This window comes from Bubalus kerabau, chromosome 10 (assembly GCF_029407905.1).
Source record: "Bubalus kerabau isolate K-KA32 ecotype Philippines breed swamp buffalo chromosome 10, PCC_UOA_SB_1v2, whole genome shotgun sequence".
NCBI classification, from domain to species: Eukaryota; Metazoa; Chordata; class Mammalia; order Artiodactyla; family Bovidae; genus Bubalus; species Bubalus kerabau.
In genome coordinates, this window is record NC_073633.1 from 57,636,807 (window position 1) to 57,657,778 (window position 20,972).

A 20,972-nucleotide genomic window follows, 5' to 3' on the forward strand; every position below is an offset into this window, starting at 1 on the left:
GGCAGCCTCTGAGAAAAGCACCCTGCATCGAAGAAGCCCACGGTTGGATACGGTTGGATACGATTGTAAAAGACCTTTGACATCCAACCTGCCAGTCTCTGAAGGAACCTCCTCACTCAACAATATACCTGGCAGGTGGACAGCCAGCCTGAGGCTAACATTTCCCCCGTAAAGGTGACAGCCCATTTGGAACACACATTAGCACTTCCACTCTCACCACTGCCTTCCTCTGAGGTACCCCATTTTGTTACCTGACACCTCTAACTTCCTGATAATGGACTTAAACAGTGCTTCCTCAGACCCCCTACCTGACAGACCCAGGGTACCCTCAGGGACTGTAGCAGAATTCCCTTTGCTCTTCATCAGCCTGAATGTCCTTTCTTCTGCACTAAACAATCCAGTCCTTTCAGCCACAAGATTTGGTTTCGAGATCCTTCTCCATCTAACTCTTCGCTGGGCAAGCTCTGGCTCCAGTGACCCCAGGGAGAGACGTGACCTGACCCGCAGCAATATCACTCCCTCTTACATGGCCAACTTTGCACGAAACCTTCAAAGCTCATCGCCAGTCATGCTGGTCATAGAGAAACCAAGCCATTCCAGCACACAGCTCTCTCAGCTGACAAACAACACTGATGGGAATCCAAGGGTCTCCAGAAAGAGGTAACCCTTTGACTTCAGGCCACTTGGGCTGGTTGAAACCTGCAGGCATTTGCATGAACATCAAAATGTAACTCACACCAGGCAGGTAATCCAAGTCTGTGATGCTCAATAATCATCTCTGGTAGGCCAGATCCGATCCACAGCATAGTTTTGCAGAGAAAAGGAAGTACTTTTCTCTTGTACCATACCCTATACCACACACACACATGTGCACACAGAGATACATACCTGCACAGGTGTACACACATATTCACAGTTTCCAACACCTACTAGGCTGTGCTGACTATGAGCAAGCTATTTGATCTCTCTGAATCTCAAGGGTAAAATACAGGTAAAGGAAGAGTCTGGCATATAGTAAGCTTCTATCACTGTTAGATATTTTTATTTTTATCTAAATAATGTCATCAGCCTACAAGCTCCAAAATGAAATAGGCTGACTTGGCTTTCTGGCTCTGCTTTCCATAATAAAAACAATTTGGCCAATGGATCTAGAGGGTATTAGTATAGCAACTAAGAGCTTTATAGGCTGATTGCCCTAGAAGGGTAATCCCTAATGTCAATCATTTTTGGAATAAACTGAAAACTGGAAGAAAAGACAAGGTCCAGAAGGGACTCCATGACTCCAGCCACTCAAAACTGAGAAGCCCCTCCCCCTGATGGAGACAGTTCTTTATCTGTCCACCCAAAATGCTGATTTTCCTCAACACACTTTCTGCATCTCTCCTCAGGCCATATTTACACTACAGAACACAAATTCACAGGCTAAAGAGAAGGCAATTCTCTAAACTATCAGTTTAACCTGGTGATAGATAATGAATTCAAATAAAACAAGAATGTAAAATAAACATCTGACTTCAAAGCTAACTGGCAGGTACGCCAGGCACTCGAGGCTCCACCCACACCCCTATGCGGCGTGTTTACTCTGGTCATTAGGAGTTATGGAAACATGAGGGCATGGACTGCACGTGGTGCTTACACTCTGTAATCAGTGCTGATTCACAATGGACTGACGGCGCAGATGCAATTTAAATCCAGCTTGGAACAGGATCAGACCCTTCTTAGTAAGATGCTCAAATGTACTGTCATGTGAAAAAAGACAAGTGCTGGGAAAAAATAACCTGTTCTGTTTTTAAAATACACTCTGATAATTAGTACATATTTGTGGGGGAAAAAATGTCTTTAAGGAAACATGACTACCTGCTGGTGGTGGTGATGGTGATCTTTTGGAAAGTGGGATTTCTGCAATGTCTGCACCTGTTCCAAGTATGTGTAAGTTTTTAAAATAAAAAACATAGTAGGGACTTCCCTGGTGGTCCAGTAGCTAAGACCCCATGCTCCCAATGCAAGGGGCCCAGGTTCAATCCCTGGTCACAGAACTAGGTCCCACAGGCTACAACTAAGAGAGCCTACAGGCCACAATGAGGATCTAAGATCCCACATGCTGCAACAAAGACCCAGTGAGTGCAGTCAAATAAATAAATACAGATAAATATTTTTAAAATATCTTAGTAGTCAGAGAGGGCAACTCACTCCAGTATTCTTTCCTGGGATTTCCCATGGACAGAGGAGCCTGGCAGGCTACAGCTCATGGGGTCACAAAGAGTCAGACACGAGCAACTAACAGTCAGTTACAGCAATAATAAAGATTGAGAGGGACTATATCAGAGACAGAGAAAGGTCTGCCAACGCAGGAGACATGGGTTCCATCCCTGAGTCGGGAAGATCCCCTGGAGGAGGAAATGGCAACCCACTCCAGTACTCTTGTCTGGAAAATCCCATGGACAGAGTAGCCTGTTGGGCTATAGTCCATAGTGTCGCAAAGTGTTGGACATAATTGAAGCAACTTTGCACAGCACAGCACATATCAGATGGGGCGGAGGCGGGGGAGGTCCTCAATCCTTCCTAGACCCACAGGACTGTTTCAAGAGCAGCAAAGAGAACATCCCACCTTTCTAAAAGGTGCTCTGAATTTCTTAACAGAAGTACTAAGTAACCCCTGAATGTACTTGACAGGCTGACCCTGTAGAGTTGACCTCCATTAGTCATTCACTTCCAGGAATCTCCCCATGGGAAAATCTCCCCCTGGGTAAGATCAAGGCAGATCAAGGCTTATCTCTCTGAGCATTTGATGATGCTCACTTTCATGGTTTCCTGACACTCGGGTACATAATACCCAGAGTAGCCCATGTTGGACAGTATCTGAGAGGCAGGTAAGGTAGTTGGTCCCAGGGGTTCCCATAGCAGCTGGCTCCACCTTGTGTTCTGAACATCGTGGGGAGCTGAATCTTATTTACCCTGAACACTAGTCCTGGACTTGCCATCCTTGAAATCAAAGATCCCTTCCAGTGGATCAAAAGCAAGAAGATGGACTCAGTGTACTTCAAGTATTGAGCACCCACTACTTGTAAAACACTTAAGGGCTATGAGGGTACCAATATGGAAAAAAAAGAGCCCTGCCCAAAAAGGCTCATAATCCAGAAACATATCCACACAAGGCAATATCACAACCAATACAATACTGGGCAGACAGGGTAGTGTGGTTAAGGCATATGGAACTGCACTTCTGGGTTCTAATTCTGATTCTGACTCTGACACCTACTAGCTGTGAAACCTTTGGAAACCTGCTGCTGCTGCTGCTAAGTCGCTTCAGTCGTGTCTGACTCTGTGCGACCCCATAGACGGTACCCCACCAGGCTCCCCTGTCCCTGGGATTCTCCAGGCAAGACCACCGGAGTGGGTTGCCATTTCCTTCTCCAATGCATGAAAGTGAAAAGTGAAAGGGAAGTCGCTCAGTCATGTCTGACTCTGAGCGACCCCATGGACTGCAGCATACTAGGTTCCTTCGTCCTAGTCCTGGGATTTTCCAGGCTACTCCATCTTTATTGTTTCAGTTACTTCCATTGTAAAACTCAGTTAACAATAGTGCAGAAACGACTCTCTTGGGATTTTCGCAAGGATTCTTTTTTTTTTGGCCACACTGAGTAGCATGAAGGATCTTAGTTCCCCAACCAAAGATCTAACTCATGCTCTCTGCAGTAGAAGCATGGAGTCTTAACCACTGGACCAGTCCCTGTGGCTAGGCTTTAATAAACTAATACATGAAAAGTGCTTAGAATAGTTTCTGGCACATATGAAGCATTCAGTAAATCATTTTTTACCCTGGGAATTTAAGGAGAACAGTCAACTAACTGGAGGTGAAGTATATCAGAAGGGTTCTACAGATGACATGTGAACTGAGTACAGAAGGACAGAAAGGACTTCCCTGGTCAATGATGTTGGGAGAATCCATCATCAGAAGGAAGTGAAGAAGTGAAGTCACTCAATCGTGTCCGACTATTTGCGATCCCATGGACTGTAGCCCATCAGGCTCCTCCGTCCAACAGATTCTCCAGGCAACAATACTGGAGTGGGTTGCCATTTCCTTCTCCAGGGAATCTTCCCGACCCAGGGATCGAACCCAGGTCTCCTGCATTGCAGGCAGACGCTTTACCCTCTGAGCCACGAGGCATTCATTCCAGACGGGCCGAAGACACAAACAGGGCATGTTCTGAGAATGGTAGATGGGCCCGCAGCCTGAGCAATATCGGGAGAAGAAAATGGCCACTCAAGTAGGGGCCAAACTCATAACATCCTACAGATGCCTGACAGCGAAGCAAGGCCTCTAAGGGAAGACATCGGGGAGCCATTTACATTTCTAGGGGAAAGGACTATTGCTCAAATCTGAGTTCAGTGATTCAACAGCAATTATTGAGTACCTCCTATTATGTTCCACACCCAACAGCATGGACCGGAAGGGGAAAAATAGGGTTCCCAAGCAGGCTTTGTACCTAACTGCTTGTGTAGCCCTTACAGCGCTCAGCAAAGGATCAACACGTCATAGGCCCTTGCTCAGTAAATGTCAGTATGGGCTTCTTTCTAGGTTGAACTAAAACACAGTAAGGAGAATGTGCCTGACACTCCCCAGAGAGCCTTCCACTTTCTTCAAGCCAATCCCCACCGGAGGACAGCAGGGACAGGGCAGCAAGCATTCAAGCCTCCTCCACAAGAAGATCCACAACCGAGCCCTTGTCTGCAATCAGGGCACCTGGGAGGTAAGCAGGCCTCTGGGGACTTGTTTCTGACCCACTCTGTGGAGGCAGAGGGCTGGTCCCTGTCTAGCGGGGACTCTGCCATCCACGTACCCTCACGCTCTCAGCCTCAGTATCCAGGCTCACCTGAGGGAGAGCTGCCCATCTCAAATAAAAAGGGGTGGAGAAGATGACACAAGGAGGTGCTGGGTTTGCTCATCAGTTTACAAACATGGATTTCCCTACGGAAATGAACCAAGTGCACTTACATTTCCCTCGGGCACAGTCCACTCTGTGACCGTGGCTCCCTGCTCAGCTCCACCTAACAACAGATGGTGTGGCCACTATGGCTGTGGCTGGGAGGTCAGTCTCTGCTCAGCACAAGCATTAAAATCTCTGGGACATGCAGGTGGAACTGGGCCCGCCCTGTCTGGAGGAGGACTCTTAAGCTTTGCTTTGACCCTGAGCTTGCAGGCCTGACCATCTACATCAGGGTGAGGTACACTTTTTCTGTAAAGGGCCAGATAGCAAATACTGAGGGTCTGCAGGCCCTGTAAAACCATTCTTGGCTCAGAGTATACAAAATAGGCCAAGGGCTGGGTCTGACTATGGGGTCATCACTTGCCCACCCTGATCTCCATACTTTCTTCCAGGTGGTGTAAAGTGTCCTGGCACCCACTTTCCTGTCACGGCTGATTCCGGAAAAAATTCCTAAGTACGAGGACAGTGACTTCTCCCTCTTGTTCTTGCTGGCTTTTCTGTACCAGGCTCACCATTTGCCCCAAATGCCAAGACCCAGAGAGAAATCGCAGGTAAATGAATGCACACAAAGACACCAGAGTCCTGGCATGTTAGGACTCACCCGTCCTGCCCCCACCTCCATCATGCCTTTCCAAAAAGCCAAAGGGACCTTCCAGAACATGGACCCAGGACTGCCTGCATGTCCAAGAAAGCTGTCTGAGAGAGCAACCCCGGAAAGAGGAGTTCTGATCCTTGGCCACATATTAGAATCACCCGGGGAAGCTTCCTAAGCAATGCTGATGTCATTCTCTACTTTTCAAGGTTCTAATCTAGACGGCCTGGGGTGGGGCCTAGGTGGAGGATTTTAAGCTTCTCAGTATTCCATGTGTAACCAGAGTTAAACCACTGACCTAACCAAAGGAATGAAACTCCGACAGTACAACAGGATCAGGCACCTGGACTACTTGGAGGCCTTCCCAGAGCTGTGAAGCTCCTCACCCAGGCTGACACTCCCATCCACAGGGCACCTGCTTCCTGCCCAGGTGGACCAGAGGTCATGGGCTGGCTTCATCCCAAGCGTCTCTTCCTGTTTTCCCATTTGCCAACTCAGTGTCAAGTATGGCTGTTTGAGGACCCTGGGGACACTCTTCTTTCGAAGCACCTATTACACCAGGCCTGGGAAGGGAGGGTCCTTAAACCTTCTCCTCTAGTAGTTAATCGTAGGTAGAAGCAATGATGAGGGTCACAAGCCTCTAGGGGAATACAGAAGAGGGGGTTCAGGCAGGTTTCCCAGAGGAGCTGACCCTTCATCAGAAAAGAGGCATGAAAATTGGCAGAGGTGAGGAACAACATCAAAATCTTGGGGAACAGCAAGTAATTTGGTACACCTGCAAAGAGTATTTGTGAGGAGGGGGTGGGGAGGGCAAAGGCCAGATCAGAAGGCCCTGGGTGCTAAATTAGGGGGTTGTACTTGTTCCTGGCAATACCGAAGGAGCTCTTAAAGCAGAAGAGTTAGGTAGCTGGATTCTGCATTTTAGAGAGACACACTGGCCTTAAAATACAAAGAACAGTCAACAGTGTGACTGATATTCAGGAAATATCACTTATCTAAGGAGGGAAAAGAGGCAAACACCTCTGTGTTACTATCCTGTGTGCCAGGTGAGATGGGGACCGTTTTTGGTTGAGAGACATGACCGCAGGAACAAGAAGTAAGGCACATAATTGCTGAAAGTCCTTTAAATCAAAACATTTCAACTTGGTCTCTAGTTAATCGGCCCAGGACCCACAACTCCCTGTGTTCAGCTCTACAATTTTTGAGGCTGATGTGAAAAGGTTTCATAAGTGACCAGAAGCTCAGTGGTAACACCAGCCTCCGGATCTCAGATTTTCTTAAGACTCCTCAGAACTCAGGTCTCTTCATCCTACACCTGACACAGTGAGATGGGTGAACCAAAGCAGAGAAGTCAGGACACTTTTTTTTTCTGAGCATATAACTATTAGTTCTGAGTGGCAGAGGGTCTTTGGCTGAATCCTGGGGACACCAGGTTCTAAAACTCCTCAACTGGGCTCAGGAGGGCCCAGGGGAGCAGCCAGCCAGTCTTCTGGGTACTGCAGGCCCCCTGCCAACCCCCTCCCTGGGGAAGGCTGCAGCCAGCTTCCTTCCACCAGACGCTGAGTTCCCACAATGCTCTGCGTCCCTTCCTCAGAGCCCAGTAGGACAATATGGAAGTTATGCTCACAGATGTTTCTGTGAAAGGAAAAGGAAGTGAGGTAAACACCTGTCTGATCCATTCCCTGGCCAGCTAAGGAGAATTCTTTGAGTAAATCAGACAGAAATGGGACCCCGGAGAGTACTGCCTGAGTGAGGAAGTGATGACTGGCCAGCCCATTCCAGTTTTTAACAGAGGAAGACTCTGCCAAATACAAAAATTACTGGCAAAAGCAGGCCAGGAGACAGTCCTTGCCCTCTGGCCTTCCTGGATTTGGTTTCATTTTTTAATGTGCCATGGAGGGGCCATGACACCAATAACACCAGTCAACAGTCTCCTATTACAACACAGTGCGATGCTGGGGGAACCCTTGACAAGTCTATCATCTCACACCACCCTCACCAAACTGCTAAACCAGTAATATTTGGCTGTGCCAAGCAAAAATGCCTTCCCCCCCAAAGCACATACCCTGGCCACACAACTGCCCTTCCACTGCAAAGCTTCATTCAGTGTGATTAACTGCATTTACAAAATTCCTTTCAAAATCACAAAGCAATGTCAATATTTTTTAAAACATTTTCTCCCATTCTCCAAGGTCATCTCAATCTATCTATGGTTATTCTCCAGCCAATTTATCTTCCTGCTGTTGCCATAGATAAAACTATTTTTAGTGCACAACAGGTATGAAGGCAGATTTTTTTTTTTTAACTTTACAACCCCTGTTGGTTGGCATCCATAAATGCCTCTCAGAGGTTTATCAGCTGACAGACATTACTCTCCCATCTGTTTGGTGTTTTTTTTTCCCCCCCTTGAGAGATTTCAGATAAGAAGGAGGTACAAATTGTAGGTGGCAGCTATGAAACGAAGGATAACTAGTGACAGTCTGGTCTGGCTGCACCACCCTGGGCAGCTGACTCAGAGAACTCCCTGCTCAGTGTCAGCTGTCACCGCCACTTCTGGTTGGCCTGAAGGCCTGGCCGGACACATGCCGGTTCCCCAGCAGTCCCTAATTTGGTAAGCTCTTGGGATGAAATACAAATGTTATTTTAATGGATAACGTTTTACTGCACAAGGCCATCGCTCGTGGCATATCACAGAGGAAAGATAGAACAATATAGAGTTTACTGAAATACCTTCAACTTAGGGAACACTTTTCACTTGTTTTGTCTACAACTTTATTTTTAAGACATCCTATCCTTGTTTATCCAAAAAAAATAAGTGTTTTGCCCTAAAGCAGGTCCAATACATCACTGTTAAACAGTATATGCCAAAAGTTCCATTTAGAAGAAATGATACTTCCTTTTTTCAGTATGTCAATGATGTCGCTTGCCTTACAAAGTCTCGCTCCATCCTGAAAGACTAAACACAAATGTCCGCTGCAGAGGGAGGCCTTCCTCAGAAGCCTCAAGAAGAACCTTTCCTTTTAGCTTCCAGGCAACCTGTCAACACTCTACCCTACTATTACAACCATCACTCTGTATGATGGTAGCCTGGGACAAATGTCTATACCCACAGGTAGAGTGGACCCCAATATCTAACCCTTCATCACACAGAAGGTCTATAAACATTGCTTAAAAATCAATTAATCAATCAAAGATCACAGTTTCCACAAACACACACAGTACCAGTGCCATTTGCAAATACTGAACAGAGTTGGAAATCACAAGGAAATCTTTAGTTATCTTCTTTGCAGAGCAAATACCCATGTGCTCAAAGTAGTAGCCTTACATGGTCTGATTCAGGGCACTGACCATTTCAGACCAAAGTATTTCAGATGTCTTACTCAAAGGGCAAAGCCTTCTCAACAGTGTGTTCATTCCATCAGACACCACAGTACGTATAGCTAAAGAAATACTTGAAAGTAAATATTTGAGAAAAAAATCTTCAGAAAGGTTATCTACTATACTAATCACATTTGCATCCACCCACATCACTCTAGCCACTCAACGAGTATCCACTCTGGAAGGGGACCTAGACAATTTCATACAATCTGGTCCCACACAGGATCCCGTCCAAGCTCAGGGCTGGCTTTGCAGTAACTTCATTCTTTCTCAATCATAATTATGTTCCAACTGAGAAGGATTTCCACAGAAAAAAAAGACAAATACCCATCCTGGTGTAAGGCTAGGACTGTGGCTGGAAATCCACTTGGACCTAACGGGAATCTTGCTTTATGAATCCAACGATTGGCTTCCGTCAACCCTAAATATCTGGTGTTCACACACATCTGAACCTATCACTTGGCCCAGACCCAGGAGTAGTAACACAGAGTCCTTCTGGAGCTAAAGAAAAACAGCACTGAAGACGACTGCTAGTCATTTGGGTGAGGTATGTAAAATAAAATGAGCACATCTACAAGACTAAAAAACACACAGGAGTATCAAAGGGGCCCCTGGCTTGGTCTTAGCCACTTGTTTAGCTAAACATAGGGAAAATAAGTTGGTGGTGGTTTAGTCGCTTAGTCGTGTCCAGCCCTTGTGACACCATGGACTATAACCCGCCAGGCTCCTCTGTCCAGGGGATTTCCTGGGCAAAAATACTGGAGTGAGGAGCCATTTCCTTTTCCAGGGGATCTTCCCACGTCTTCCCAAGAATCGAACCCACGTCTCCTGCATGCAAGGGGTCTCCTGCATGGAAGTGGTCTCCTGCATGCAAGCGGTCTCCTGCATTGCAGGGTGGATTCTTTACTGTTTGAGCTAGGCAGCACTTATGGTAAAGAATCTGCCTGCCAGTGCAGGAGACACAAGAGATGCGGGTTCAATCCGTGGGTCAGGAAGATCCCCTGGAGGAGGAAATGGCAACCTATTCCAGTATTCTTGCCTGGAAAATTCCATGGGCAAAGGAACCTGGTGGGCTACAGTCCATGGAGCTGCAAAGAGTCGGACACAACTAAGCAGACAGACAGACACAGGGAACTAGATTAGAGAAGTTTCAAGCACAGAAAAGACGCACTGAGATGATGAGTACTGAATGTTATAGTGAACAGATGAACCCACAAGGCACAAGGAGATCAAACCAGTCCATCCTAAAGGAAATCAGCCCTGAGTATTCATTGGAAGGACTGATGCTGAAGCTGAAGCTCCAATGTTTTGGCCACCTGATGCAAAGAGCTGACTCACTGGAAAAGTCCTTGATGCGGGGAAAGATAAAAAGCAGGAGGAGAATGGAACAACAGAGGATGAGATGGTTGGATGGCATCACCAACTCAACTGACATGAGTTAGGGCAAGCTCTGGGAGATAATGAAGGACAGGGAAGCCTGGCGTGCTGTAGTCCATGGGGTCGAAAAGAGTCGGATATGACTGAGCGACTGAACAACAACGAAAAAGGCACAAACCAAGGCCCTGGCAGTGTGCTCTGAGGTACCAGTCCTGGAAGAGATACAAAATGGGAAAGATGTGGCTAGCAATTCTTTCACAGAGCACCTGGAGCGATGAGAAAAGATGCAACAAAGATGGCAAAGAAATAGCACTTCCAAAGGGCAACCTAGGTGGAGATGGTGCCAACTGTGCTAATATTTAAATGAGAAAGAAGAAAGCACCTTGTATAAACCCAGGTCCCACAACCTGGCTGCTAGGCGGCCAGCTACCAATCTCTACTTTGTAAAATAAAGCCTACCTTAGTTAAGACCACTCCAAATCAGTGTTATTCTATCACCAACGGTGACAAGTGGCCCTTTTTTTTCATCTCTGGAAAGAGGAAAGTTTGGTTAAAGACATTCATCACCTTTGAGTCTCCAGATAGGGACAGCAGAAAGTTCCCTGTGCTTTTTTTAAACACAGTGCCATCAATACACTTGGCTTGCTAGAGGAGGCAGGAAAGGAGAGGAAATCTCTGGGAATTCCAGAAAGTCCCCTAAGTCCCCTTTCGAGCCCATGGGGCTCCTCTGGGGCATAGAAAAGAAGGGGCTTGCTCACGGAGCTGGGACAGAACCTAAAACTGAGTCCAGGTGGAGTGTCCGGGCCAATGGACCGGTTTCGCGCGTCTCCATCTCCAGACCCCCAAGCGGGGCTGGCTGGACTGGGAAGTGGGACAGCAGCAGCTCCCAATCCTAGCTACTCACCCTCCTGCTGGGCGCCCCGGAGCCGCTGCCCGAGAGCAGGGTGACCGTGGACGTGGAGCGCAGCATCCCGCAGCAGCGGCGTCGGTGGCGGGTTCGGCGCGGCGCTGTTCCCGGGTGTAATAAGCCAGCGGGAGGCGGGGAGGGCGGGAACCGCGCAGGCCACAAGCGCCGGCGGGGCAGGGAGGCGGGGTGGGGGGGGGCGGGGCAGAGGCCGGGCCAAGGGGCGGAGCCGGGGCGGGGCCCGCGCACTCGCCTGACCTGTCAGGCTGCATTTTCTCAGGAGAGCGCAGACCCAGCAGAAGTTGGTCACCAACCTTCCCCCACGGTTCTGCGTCCTCCCAGGGTCAGTCCTAGGACAGGACTGAGTGCCTACCATGAGTGCCTCCCAGCAGTCAACACAATCTACCAATCCACCAATCCCCTATCCTGTGGAGTTTGCAATCTGGTGGGGATACTGAGAAATGACAGGTGTCGGTGCTTTGGTAGAAAAGATGATACACACAGGAGCTCACAATGTGGCCTTAGGAATTAGCCTGTGTAGGAAAAGTCTTCCCAGAGGATGTGATGACTAACCTAAGACCTGAAATACACACAGAAGCAAGCCAGGCATAGAGTGTTCATTACACCTGCTCATGTTTGTTTAATAGTTACTGCGACCCTGACTGGGAAGTACTTTGCATGTATTAACTCATTTAATCCTCACAACCACCCTTTGAATAGGCACTATTCCCATTTTGCAGATGAGGACACTGACTTACCGAGAGATTGAGTAACAGAGCAGATGCTCCACTGCCTGGAAAGTGGCAAATCTGTGATGGTCTCCACAGTCTAAGCCTAGTGCCTCGCTTGTCCTCTCTGCTGCCCCCTAGCATAGAGAGGAGGGAATTACAGGCCAAAACAAACTACGTGGAAAGATGGCAAAAGGCAAGAGAAGGTTTGGTAGAATTTTTAGAAACTGAAAATACCACGGTGCAAGGGGCAAATGGTAGAAAAGCGCAGAAGGGCACTGGGCCAGATCATGAAGAACCTGGTGTGCTTAGTTGAAGAGTTTGGCATTTATCCTGAGGACAAATGTATTTCAATAGGGGAAGACTTTCCCTCTCTGTTGTTGCTGCTGCTGCTGCTGCTGCTTTCAAGCCCAAACCCTCCCTTCCTACCAAGCTCTCCAGGACCCTCCTGCCCTGAACACTTACCCTCGTGAATCTCAATGCTTTTTGAGACCATGTCTTCTTTAGAGTCATCAATATGTGTGTCTGTCCCCTTCCCAGTGGTGAGCTTCCAGAGGGGGAGGGTCCAGACTCACCCTAGTCTGAATTCCCAGTACGGCACCAACACAGAAGACACTCAAGGAATATAAGGAATGTTGCTGAACAAAATTCCAGATGCTCCTGTAAGATTTGCTCCTTCTGCAGATGAGGAAACTGAGACCAGAGAATCTAACTGATGTCACCCAGGCTTTCCCAATGTCACACACCCTGTGCTTTACCATCTCAATCATCATCATCATCACCCCAGCTCTGTCTGCATTTTCCCTGCTGCATATGCCTTTTCTCATCAAAACCTCACCATAACCAAAAGCATGGATATTATTATCACCTCCATTTTACCAACGAGGGAACTGAGACCTAGGGGTATTAGGTTAAATGGTGAATAGCTGGGATTAGACCTGTAGTCTTCTAACTCCAGGCCCCCCCCCCTTTTTTTTTACTACACCCTTCCTGCATCCTTCTATCCACTCACACTTCTAAAAAAGAGTCTAAATGATGGGTCTGCGTCCCAATAAAAAGTGGTCAACGTTGCATTAGCTTCAGAGGTATAGCACTTTGATAAAAAAAAAAATTAAAAATAAACCAAAAGAAGTGGTCAAAATATGGCTGTTGAAAGTCAATATGGATTAGAGATAGCTGAATGATTACCTCAGGAGAAAAAGACTAGTGAATGTTGTTGTTATGTTGCCTTGAGGAGAAAGGAAATGGGCTGCTGTTCAGACGGACCCAAGATAACCTGGCATCAGTGTTTATTTATATTATGGCAGCCACCCAAGTGATTGCTCAAGATGGAGTCAGCATTTGAGAGGAAGGGTGGGCTATGGATTCATTTCTCCTATCTATCCAAATCATTTTCATATTGTTAATACTTTTTGTACTGCATTAAAGTTCATTACAAAAGTAGCAGACTTCGTATTCACTCGTGACCTCTTGGTGGAAACTTGATCTTGCTTACATCCAAGCCTGTCTGGTGCCTAGAACAGTAATTGGCATGTAGTAAATGCACAATAAATAATGAATGGGTGAAGAAATGATATTACAGAGTAACTGGCACGTAGTAAATGTGCAATAAACACTGAGTGAGTGAAGAAACATTACAGAGTAATTGGTATGTTGCAAGTGCACAGCAAATGTTGGATGAATGAAGAAATGATATTACAGGGGGTTCCCTAGTAGTCTAGTGGTTAGGACTTGGTATTTTCATAGCTGAGATCTGGGTTCAACCCCTGACCTGGGAAATAATATCTCACAAGTCACACAGTGCAGCCACATAAAGAAATGGGGGGAGGGGGGGAAGGATATTACATACCAATCCTTCAGCTCACTCATAGTCAAGCAAAACTAAGACTAAGCTCCTTTCTAATCCAGCTTCTAATGGAGGTGAGAGTCTCCAAGCAGTTTGTCAGCTCAAGCAGCCAGAGCCCCAGGGTTGTCCCCAGGACTGTCCCAGCCAGGTAAGTTCCCCACACCGGCTGGCACTAAGGGCTGCAGGGCCTGTGAGTGGGCAGATGCCAGGCTCTGGCTTATGCTACGGCCACTCCATGCCAGGCCAACACCTAAGGAACTGCAAGAGAGGGGACTGGAGAGCCCAAAGTGGGAAAGAAGGAGGAGGAGGAAGAAAATATTAATAGGAAGACAGGTAGGGACTGAGCAACCAATGAAAAGCTGGAGCTGGCAGAGAAGGGAAAAAGTCCACAATGAAATGATAGTCCAGGAAATAGGACTTCTGCCCAGCCAGAAGACGTTGGGAGTGAGGGGTGAGGACAGGGACAGAGGCTCTGGTGCAGACAGTCACCTCGCTCCCTTTCAGCACTGGTCCGGCCTCCTCCGGGCCCTCCCTGAGCACTGGTGACGGAGGAATGCCACTGCACTGGAAGCAACAGACACTATAACACAACTCTTTCAGCTGCCACACCTTCCCATCCACAGGAATAGCCACATGACTAAAACCTGTCCTAAATTTCTCTGCTGACGCACAGGTCTGTAGAAAATTTTAGATGTCTGCATAAACACACCTTTCATTTTCTTGAAATCAGTCACTGGATTGCACCTCCTTCTCCCAAGCCAGCTCCTGGACTACTCTCGCATTTCCTTCAGCTTCTGCTTTCTGAGTACGTCAAGGCTGCATACTGTCACCCTGCTTATTTAACTTATATGCAGACTACATCATGAGAAATGCCAGGCTGGATGAATCACAAACTGGAATCAAGATTGCCAGAAGTATCAACAACCTCAGAAATGCAGATGGTACCAACCTAATGGCAGAAAGCAAAGAGGAACTGAAGAGCCTCTTGATGAGAGTGAAGGAGTTCAAAAAACTAAGATCATAGTATCTGGTCCCATCATTTCATGGCAAATAGATGGGGAAAAAATGGAAAGAGTGGCAGATTTTCTTTTCTCGGGCTCCAAAATCACTGTGGACGGTGACTGCAGCCATGAAATTAAAGGAAGGAAAGTGGTGGCAAACCCAGACAAAGTAGTAAAAAGCAGAGACGTCACTTTGTCAACAAAGGTCCATATAGTCAAAGCTATGGTTTTTCCAGGGCTTCCCTGGTGGCTCAGGCAGTAAAGAATCCTCCTGCAATGTGGGAGACCTGGGTTCGATCCCTGGGTTGGAAAGATTCCCTGAAGAAAGGCATGGCAAACCACTCCAGTAGTCTTGCCTGGAAAATCCCCATGGACAGAGGAGCCTGGAGGGCTACTGTTCATGGGGTCACAAAGTCAGACATGACTGAGCGAATAAGCACATGGTTTTTCCAGTAGTCATGTATGGATGTGAGAGTTGTACCATAAAGAAGGCTGAGTGCCAAAAAATTGATGCTTTTGAATTGTGGTGCTGGATAAGACTATTGACAGTTCCTTGGACTGCAAGGAGGTCAAACCAGTCAGTCCTAAAGTAAATCAACACTGGATTTGATTCCAATGAATGAATATTCATTGGAAGGCCTGAGGCTCCAGTACTTTGGCCACCTGATGCAAAGAGCTGACACATTGAAAAAAGGCCCTGATGCTGGGAAAGATTGAAGGCAGGATGAGAAGGAGGCGACAGAGAATGAGGTGGTTGGATGGCATCACTGACTCAATGGACATCAATTTGAGCAAGTTCTGGGAGATAGTGATGGACAGGGAAGTCTGGTGTGTCCATGGGGTCACAAAGAGTCAGACATGACTTAGCGACTGAACAACAACTGCTTTCTGAATTATCTGTGGTGCTCTCTTCTGAGCTCTCTCCAAACTCTCTATCGGCATTTTTAGCTGAGGAGCTCTGATGGGACCCACTTATCCAGCAAAGTCCTGAGTGGCAAAGACAACCTATATTTCTTGGCAGAACCCATCAGGTACGGCATCGCTCAACAGGACACACAGGAGGTGAGCCCAGGTGATGCCCGGCTTCCTGGTATTTTTGCTCTCTTCACTCTTCTGTCTTTGAGGGTTCCCTTTTTTTACCCTCTTCTATTCAGGTATCACAACACCTCAAAGTCCTGGCATATTCCTATTCTGAATGCCAAACAGAGACCAACTTTTCACAACACAAAAAGGACACATTTCCAACCCAAGGATAAGGGTATTGAATTACAAAGCTCCTTTGGCTAAAGTAGAACAAGAAATACCCCACATTCACTGAATATCTGAGAAGCAGAGAACAGGGTCTAGAGATAAGGAAAGCAGACTGAGAGGAACCCAATACCTCAGCCACGTCACCCAGATACACAGAATTTATAAACCTGTCTAGACACAGGGGATGGAACCTGCTGCACACCCACTCTGGGGAATAAAACTCATAGAAAACAATCCTGTGCTCACCTGTTAATTCACGGACAAATGCCCAATTCATTGGCTAGTAAGAAGCCAATCCACTGAACAAATATGTACCAAGCACCTACTATGTACCAGGCACAGTGGACACAGAGAGACGTAAGACAGCCACTGCTTTCTGGGAACTCACAATTAATCTGTGAAGAGAGACGTGAATTTAGCCAACACTTATGCAGCACTGACTGTGTTCAGAAGCTTAAAATGCATTGTCTCATTGAACCTTCCCAGCACCTCAGTGAGGAAGGTGTTATTATGTCCCCTATTTTGCAGATGAGGAAATCACATCACAGGGAGGGGAAGTGACTAGCACTGGTAACAATGCTAGTAAGTGGTGGAGCTGAGCTTCAGTCCCAGGCAAGACAGCTTCAGACTCTATGTCCTTGAGGTGTGATCCTGCTCAGTCATTAAGTCATGTCTGACTGTATGTGACCCATGGACTGCGGCCCACCAGGCTCCCCCATCCATGAAATTTCCCAGGCAAGAATACTGGAGTAGGTTGCCATTTCCTCCTCCAGGAGATCTTCCCAATCCAGGGACCGAACCCACATCTCCTGCATCTCTTGCATTGGTATCAGATTCTTTACCACTAAGCCACCAGGGAAGCCCATGTCCTTGACAGTTCACCTCTTAAACTGGGAGAGGAGCCAGACTTGAGGCATGTCCAAAACACTGTAGTGGGCAGAGGACAAAGGAATTCAAGGCACTGAGCTGGAGAGAGCAGGAAGGCTCCTCTGAGAAGGCAGCATGGGAGCTGGCCCCACAGAATGAGGAAGAAAATGTCAGGACATTCTGGACTGGGGGCCAGAGGACACAGTGAGATCAGAGCGTCTGGGAAATGTGTGCTTGCCTCTCTAGCTTGACCCTCAGAACAGGAAGGAATGGCCCAAGCAAAGTAGACTAGGATTAGACTGTAAAAACCTCGAATAAAATTGAGACTCGATCTGCAGGTGACGAGGGGGCAAGTGAAGGTGTACAAGCAGGGCCATGACACAAGGGGCAGCAGAGAGACTATTATGCCTGGAAGGCAGAGACCACAGGACAAGTACTTTTGGGTCTATGGGAATAATATTATTTTTCAATTTTCTTTTTGTAAATTTTTGCCTGCACCATATGGCTTTTGGGATCTTAGTTCCCTGATCAGGAATCAAACCCAAGCCCATGGCAGTGAAACCCTAATTCCTACCACTGGACCGCCAGGGAACTCCCTGGGAATAGTAAGTATTACACTTGATCTTAGCCAAAAGGCCAACAAGCGATAGGAAACAGTATTGATAAGAGAAAAAGGGACTCTGAAATGGAGGACCCAGCAGTGATGGAAAGGAAAGGAAAGGATGGATTCAAAAAGCAGAAAATCAAACAAAACTTACCGACCAATCAAAAGTTGGAAGACTTATGTGAATCCTACATTATCCCAGTGAGTAGTCAATCGTGCCATAGATACCCAGGGGAGGGGAATCAGTAAATAAAATGGATGTGTAAAGGATAAGTGATTCCTTTTTTAGCCCTGGGACTTTGCCAAGTGTTAAACTCCAAGGGACACACCTGGACACCTAGAGGAAGACACCCTCCTGGCTTGTCCAAGGAGCCCCGTGGGCTGGTGGTAGGAAACTTGCGGGTGCAAAGGCAGAAATCTTATGTATTTATTTTTTCAGGAAGACAGTCTGGTGACTGTCTTTAAGAGGAAACAGGCTCCACCCAATGTCAAAAAAAAAAAAAAAAAAAATCACAGAAGGGAAGGCATAAGTGCAGTGAGAGATGTTAAAGGAATTAGGGGCCTTTCCCAGCACGTGGCACAAAGAATGTCTCCTTCTGCCACTCTCATGCTTCCCTGAGCAATTTAGGAGTTTTGCTGCAAAAGACACTGACTTTGTGGTGACTGGTCAGTAGATCCTATTTGGACCAGTTAATATGTGAGTTATACCTGTATTTGACTCTACTAAAATTAAAATAGCTAATCTACAAAAAGGATTTTTTTTTTTTAATAAAAAAAGCCCTGGAACTTCCCTGGTGGCCCAGTGGTTAAGAATCCACCTTGCAATGCAGGGGACACAGGTTCAATCCCTGGTCGGGGAACTAAGATCCCACATGTCGTGGAGCAACTACTGAGGCCAAGCGCCAAAACTAGAGAGTCCTTGCGCTGCAATGAAAGATCCTGAATGACTCAATTAAGACCTGGTACAGCCAAATAAATAAATGTTTTAAAAAATAAATAAACAAAATTTTAAAGTCTTGAAATGTTTATATGTATACTCATGTGGAACAGCTGATAACATCTGTTTACACTATGACCACCATCTTAGGTCAGCTTCTCCCAGAAGCAGACTCTGAACCAAGGATCCCTGTGGAGGGGATTATTGAGGAGTGCCTTCAGGAGCAACCAGGAAGGGAGTAGGGTCTCAGAAAGGGGAAGGAGTCAGCAAGGGCACCCTCTTAGGTAAAGTCCAGATCTTGATCCCATGGACAGCTCTGGAATGTAAACTGAACCTCAGTTAGTCCTGCCGCCAGACCAAAGAGCTGGACTTTCTTACTCCTATGTTAGCTGGTAATTTTCTGGTACACGGGGTGGAGGACAGAGGTAGAATATAACTCACAGACACTTATGGCACTCCATAGGGGCAAGAAACGTCTGTGTCCCTAATAGGCACAGAACATTGGCACCAAAGCCACACAAAAGCCGGGAAACTGACACACGAGCTGGCAAAGGATGACTTAGACGATCAGGTGAGCAGCAGCTGTGTCCACTCTAACTATATAAAATATGGAGAGATATATATATACATACACACACACACACAGATACCGAGGGGTATACAATACGTCACTACTCAGAGTAAAGATCTCTGGAACAATAATAATCTTAAACCAGAGTCTGGTAGAAAACAGGGTAAATAATACAGACAGTCTGAAAGAATCAGGTGAAGAAACATTCAATCTACTGATGGAAGAGGCAGGATCTCAAAATTCAAGAGGCTGGAACAAGGAGCAGAATCTGACAAGACGCAGCAAGAATACATCTACGGTCCTCACCTTGTGTCCAGAATCAACAGCTGCACCAACTCAGGGCACGAGACCAGGCTCAGCAGCATCATTGTACTAAGGTCATCTGCAGAACTCGGTAGCTCCACAGAGGCCCACCCCTTGGAGACCCAGTACATGTCATCTAATTTCAAGATCCCTTTAGAGGAAGGCAGGGTCTGGAATCAGAAAAGCGAAAGTTCTTACTATGCTGGCTCCCGGGAAGTGGCCTTTGGTTCTGGTGCCTCAGTTTAAAGGAACAAGGAGCACCCAAATGATTTCAGAAGAACATGATGCAGATGATATAAGAACTTGACACTATATAATGAGAGATGTAGGTGGCAGACTTGGGAAAATTGACCCTCTAGGAGAGGGTGGGGTTTGATGACTTCAGTTCTTGAAACACTGCCAAGTGGCAGAGTGGTTAAACTTGTTCTGTATAACCCAAAATGTAGAATGGGGCCCAGTAGGTAAAAGCTACAAGGAGATGCAGTTCAATGCAATTTAAGGAATAAGCCAGAGCTACCCAAGAAGAGGGGATAAAGGAAAGAAATGGCTCAGGGTGGAAATGACAGGCAGGACCAATTTGTGAGGCAGTCAGGGCATTCCCCATCACTATAGTGTGGTCTCCAAACCTGGCTGCTGACTAGAGCCAGCTGGGGTCTTGATAACAATATATTTCTGGGTCCTGACCCAAGGACACTCTTGATTTCATGGATCTGAGATGACACCCAGAAATTCACATCCTAATAAGCTTCTCAAACTTTTTCTTACGCCATCACCCAGCATTTCTACAAGGACCAGGGGGAAGACATCTCATCAAGGATTACTAGAGAGAATTCAGGCAGCAGGTGGGGAAGGGGGCATAGAGTAGATGCCCTTATTCCCTTCAAATTCCAGAAATTTGTGACCCTGGGGTTATGGAATTCTGAACTTCACATCAGGGGAGTCAGGGGAACATTGTTTAATAGACAGAACTCTGGACCCAAACTAACCTGAGTGTCTGTTTAGGCTCTGCCACACATTAGCTGACGTGTCCCAGGCATGTCATCTCCACTCTCCAAGTCTTAATCTTCTGTCCTGTAAAATAACAGTACCACCTCTTAGAGTCATTGGGAGGTTTGAATGAGAGTGTAAAATATAAATGATATGACTATAGTGTATCATGAAGTCCCTTAAACTAAAGAAAACCACGATTTGCTTGGTCATTTTGATGGCAATGCTGAGTGTAAAAGATGAAACACTCCTTTAGACTTGGAACAACTTCTTCAAAGCTAGTATGTTGAGTGTTCCATACTGGTACTAATATAAGACCTTTGGAAAAGCCATTCCTTCCCTATATTTGATTTGCTATATTCTGAGAGATTAATATAGGGAACTCCCTGGAGGCCCAGTGGCTAAGACTCCCCGCTCCTAATGCAGGGGGCCCAGGTTCAACCCCTGATCAAGGACCTAGATCCCACACACTGCAGCTAAGAGTTTGAAAGCCCCAACTAAAACTTGGCACAGCCAAAATAAGCAAATAAAATAAATAAATATTTAAAACGAACAGTCAGGGTTAATGCTTTCTTCAACATTGCTGGGAATACCCTTCTCTGGAAAAAAAAAAAACAAACAAACAGAGATTAATATAG

At 46.6% G+C, this 20,972-nt stretch overlaps 1 protein-coding gene across 3 annotated transcripts in view; it reads right to left on the reverse strand.

Annotated features, from left to right (window-relative positions):
- MYZAP (myocardial zonula adherens protein) overlaps nt 1-20,406 on the reverse strand; it is a 124,100-nt gene extending 103,694 nt beyond the window's left edge. For 2 of the 3 annotated variants that reach the window (XM_055537830.1, XM_055537831.1), the window contains exon 1: nt 11,240-11,371. In XM_055537830.1, coding sequence (XP_055393805.1) covers nt 11,240-11,305 — 66 coding nt within the window. In that variant the 5' untranslated portion in view covers nt 11,306-11,371. Of the gene's footprint in view, nt 1-11,239; nt 11,372-20,333 lie in introns of those variants that run through there. The other variant, XM_055537832.1, reaches the window with a different exon arrangement.
- Between the last annotated feature and the right edge of the window lie 566 nt (nt 20,407-20,972).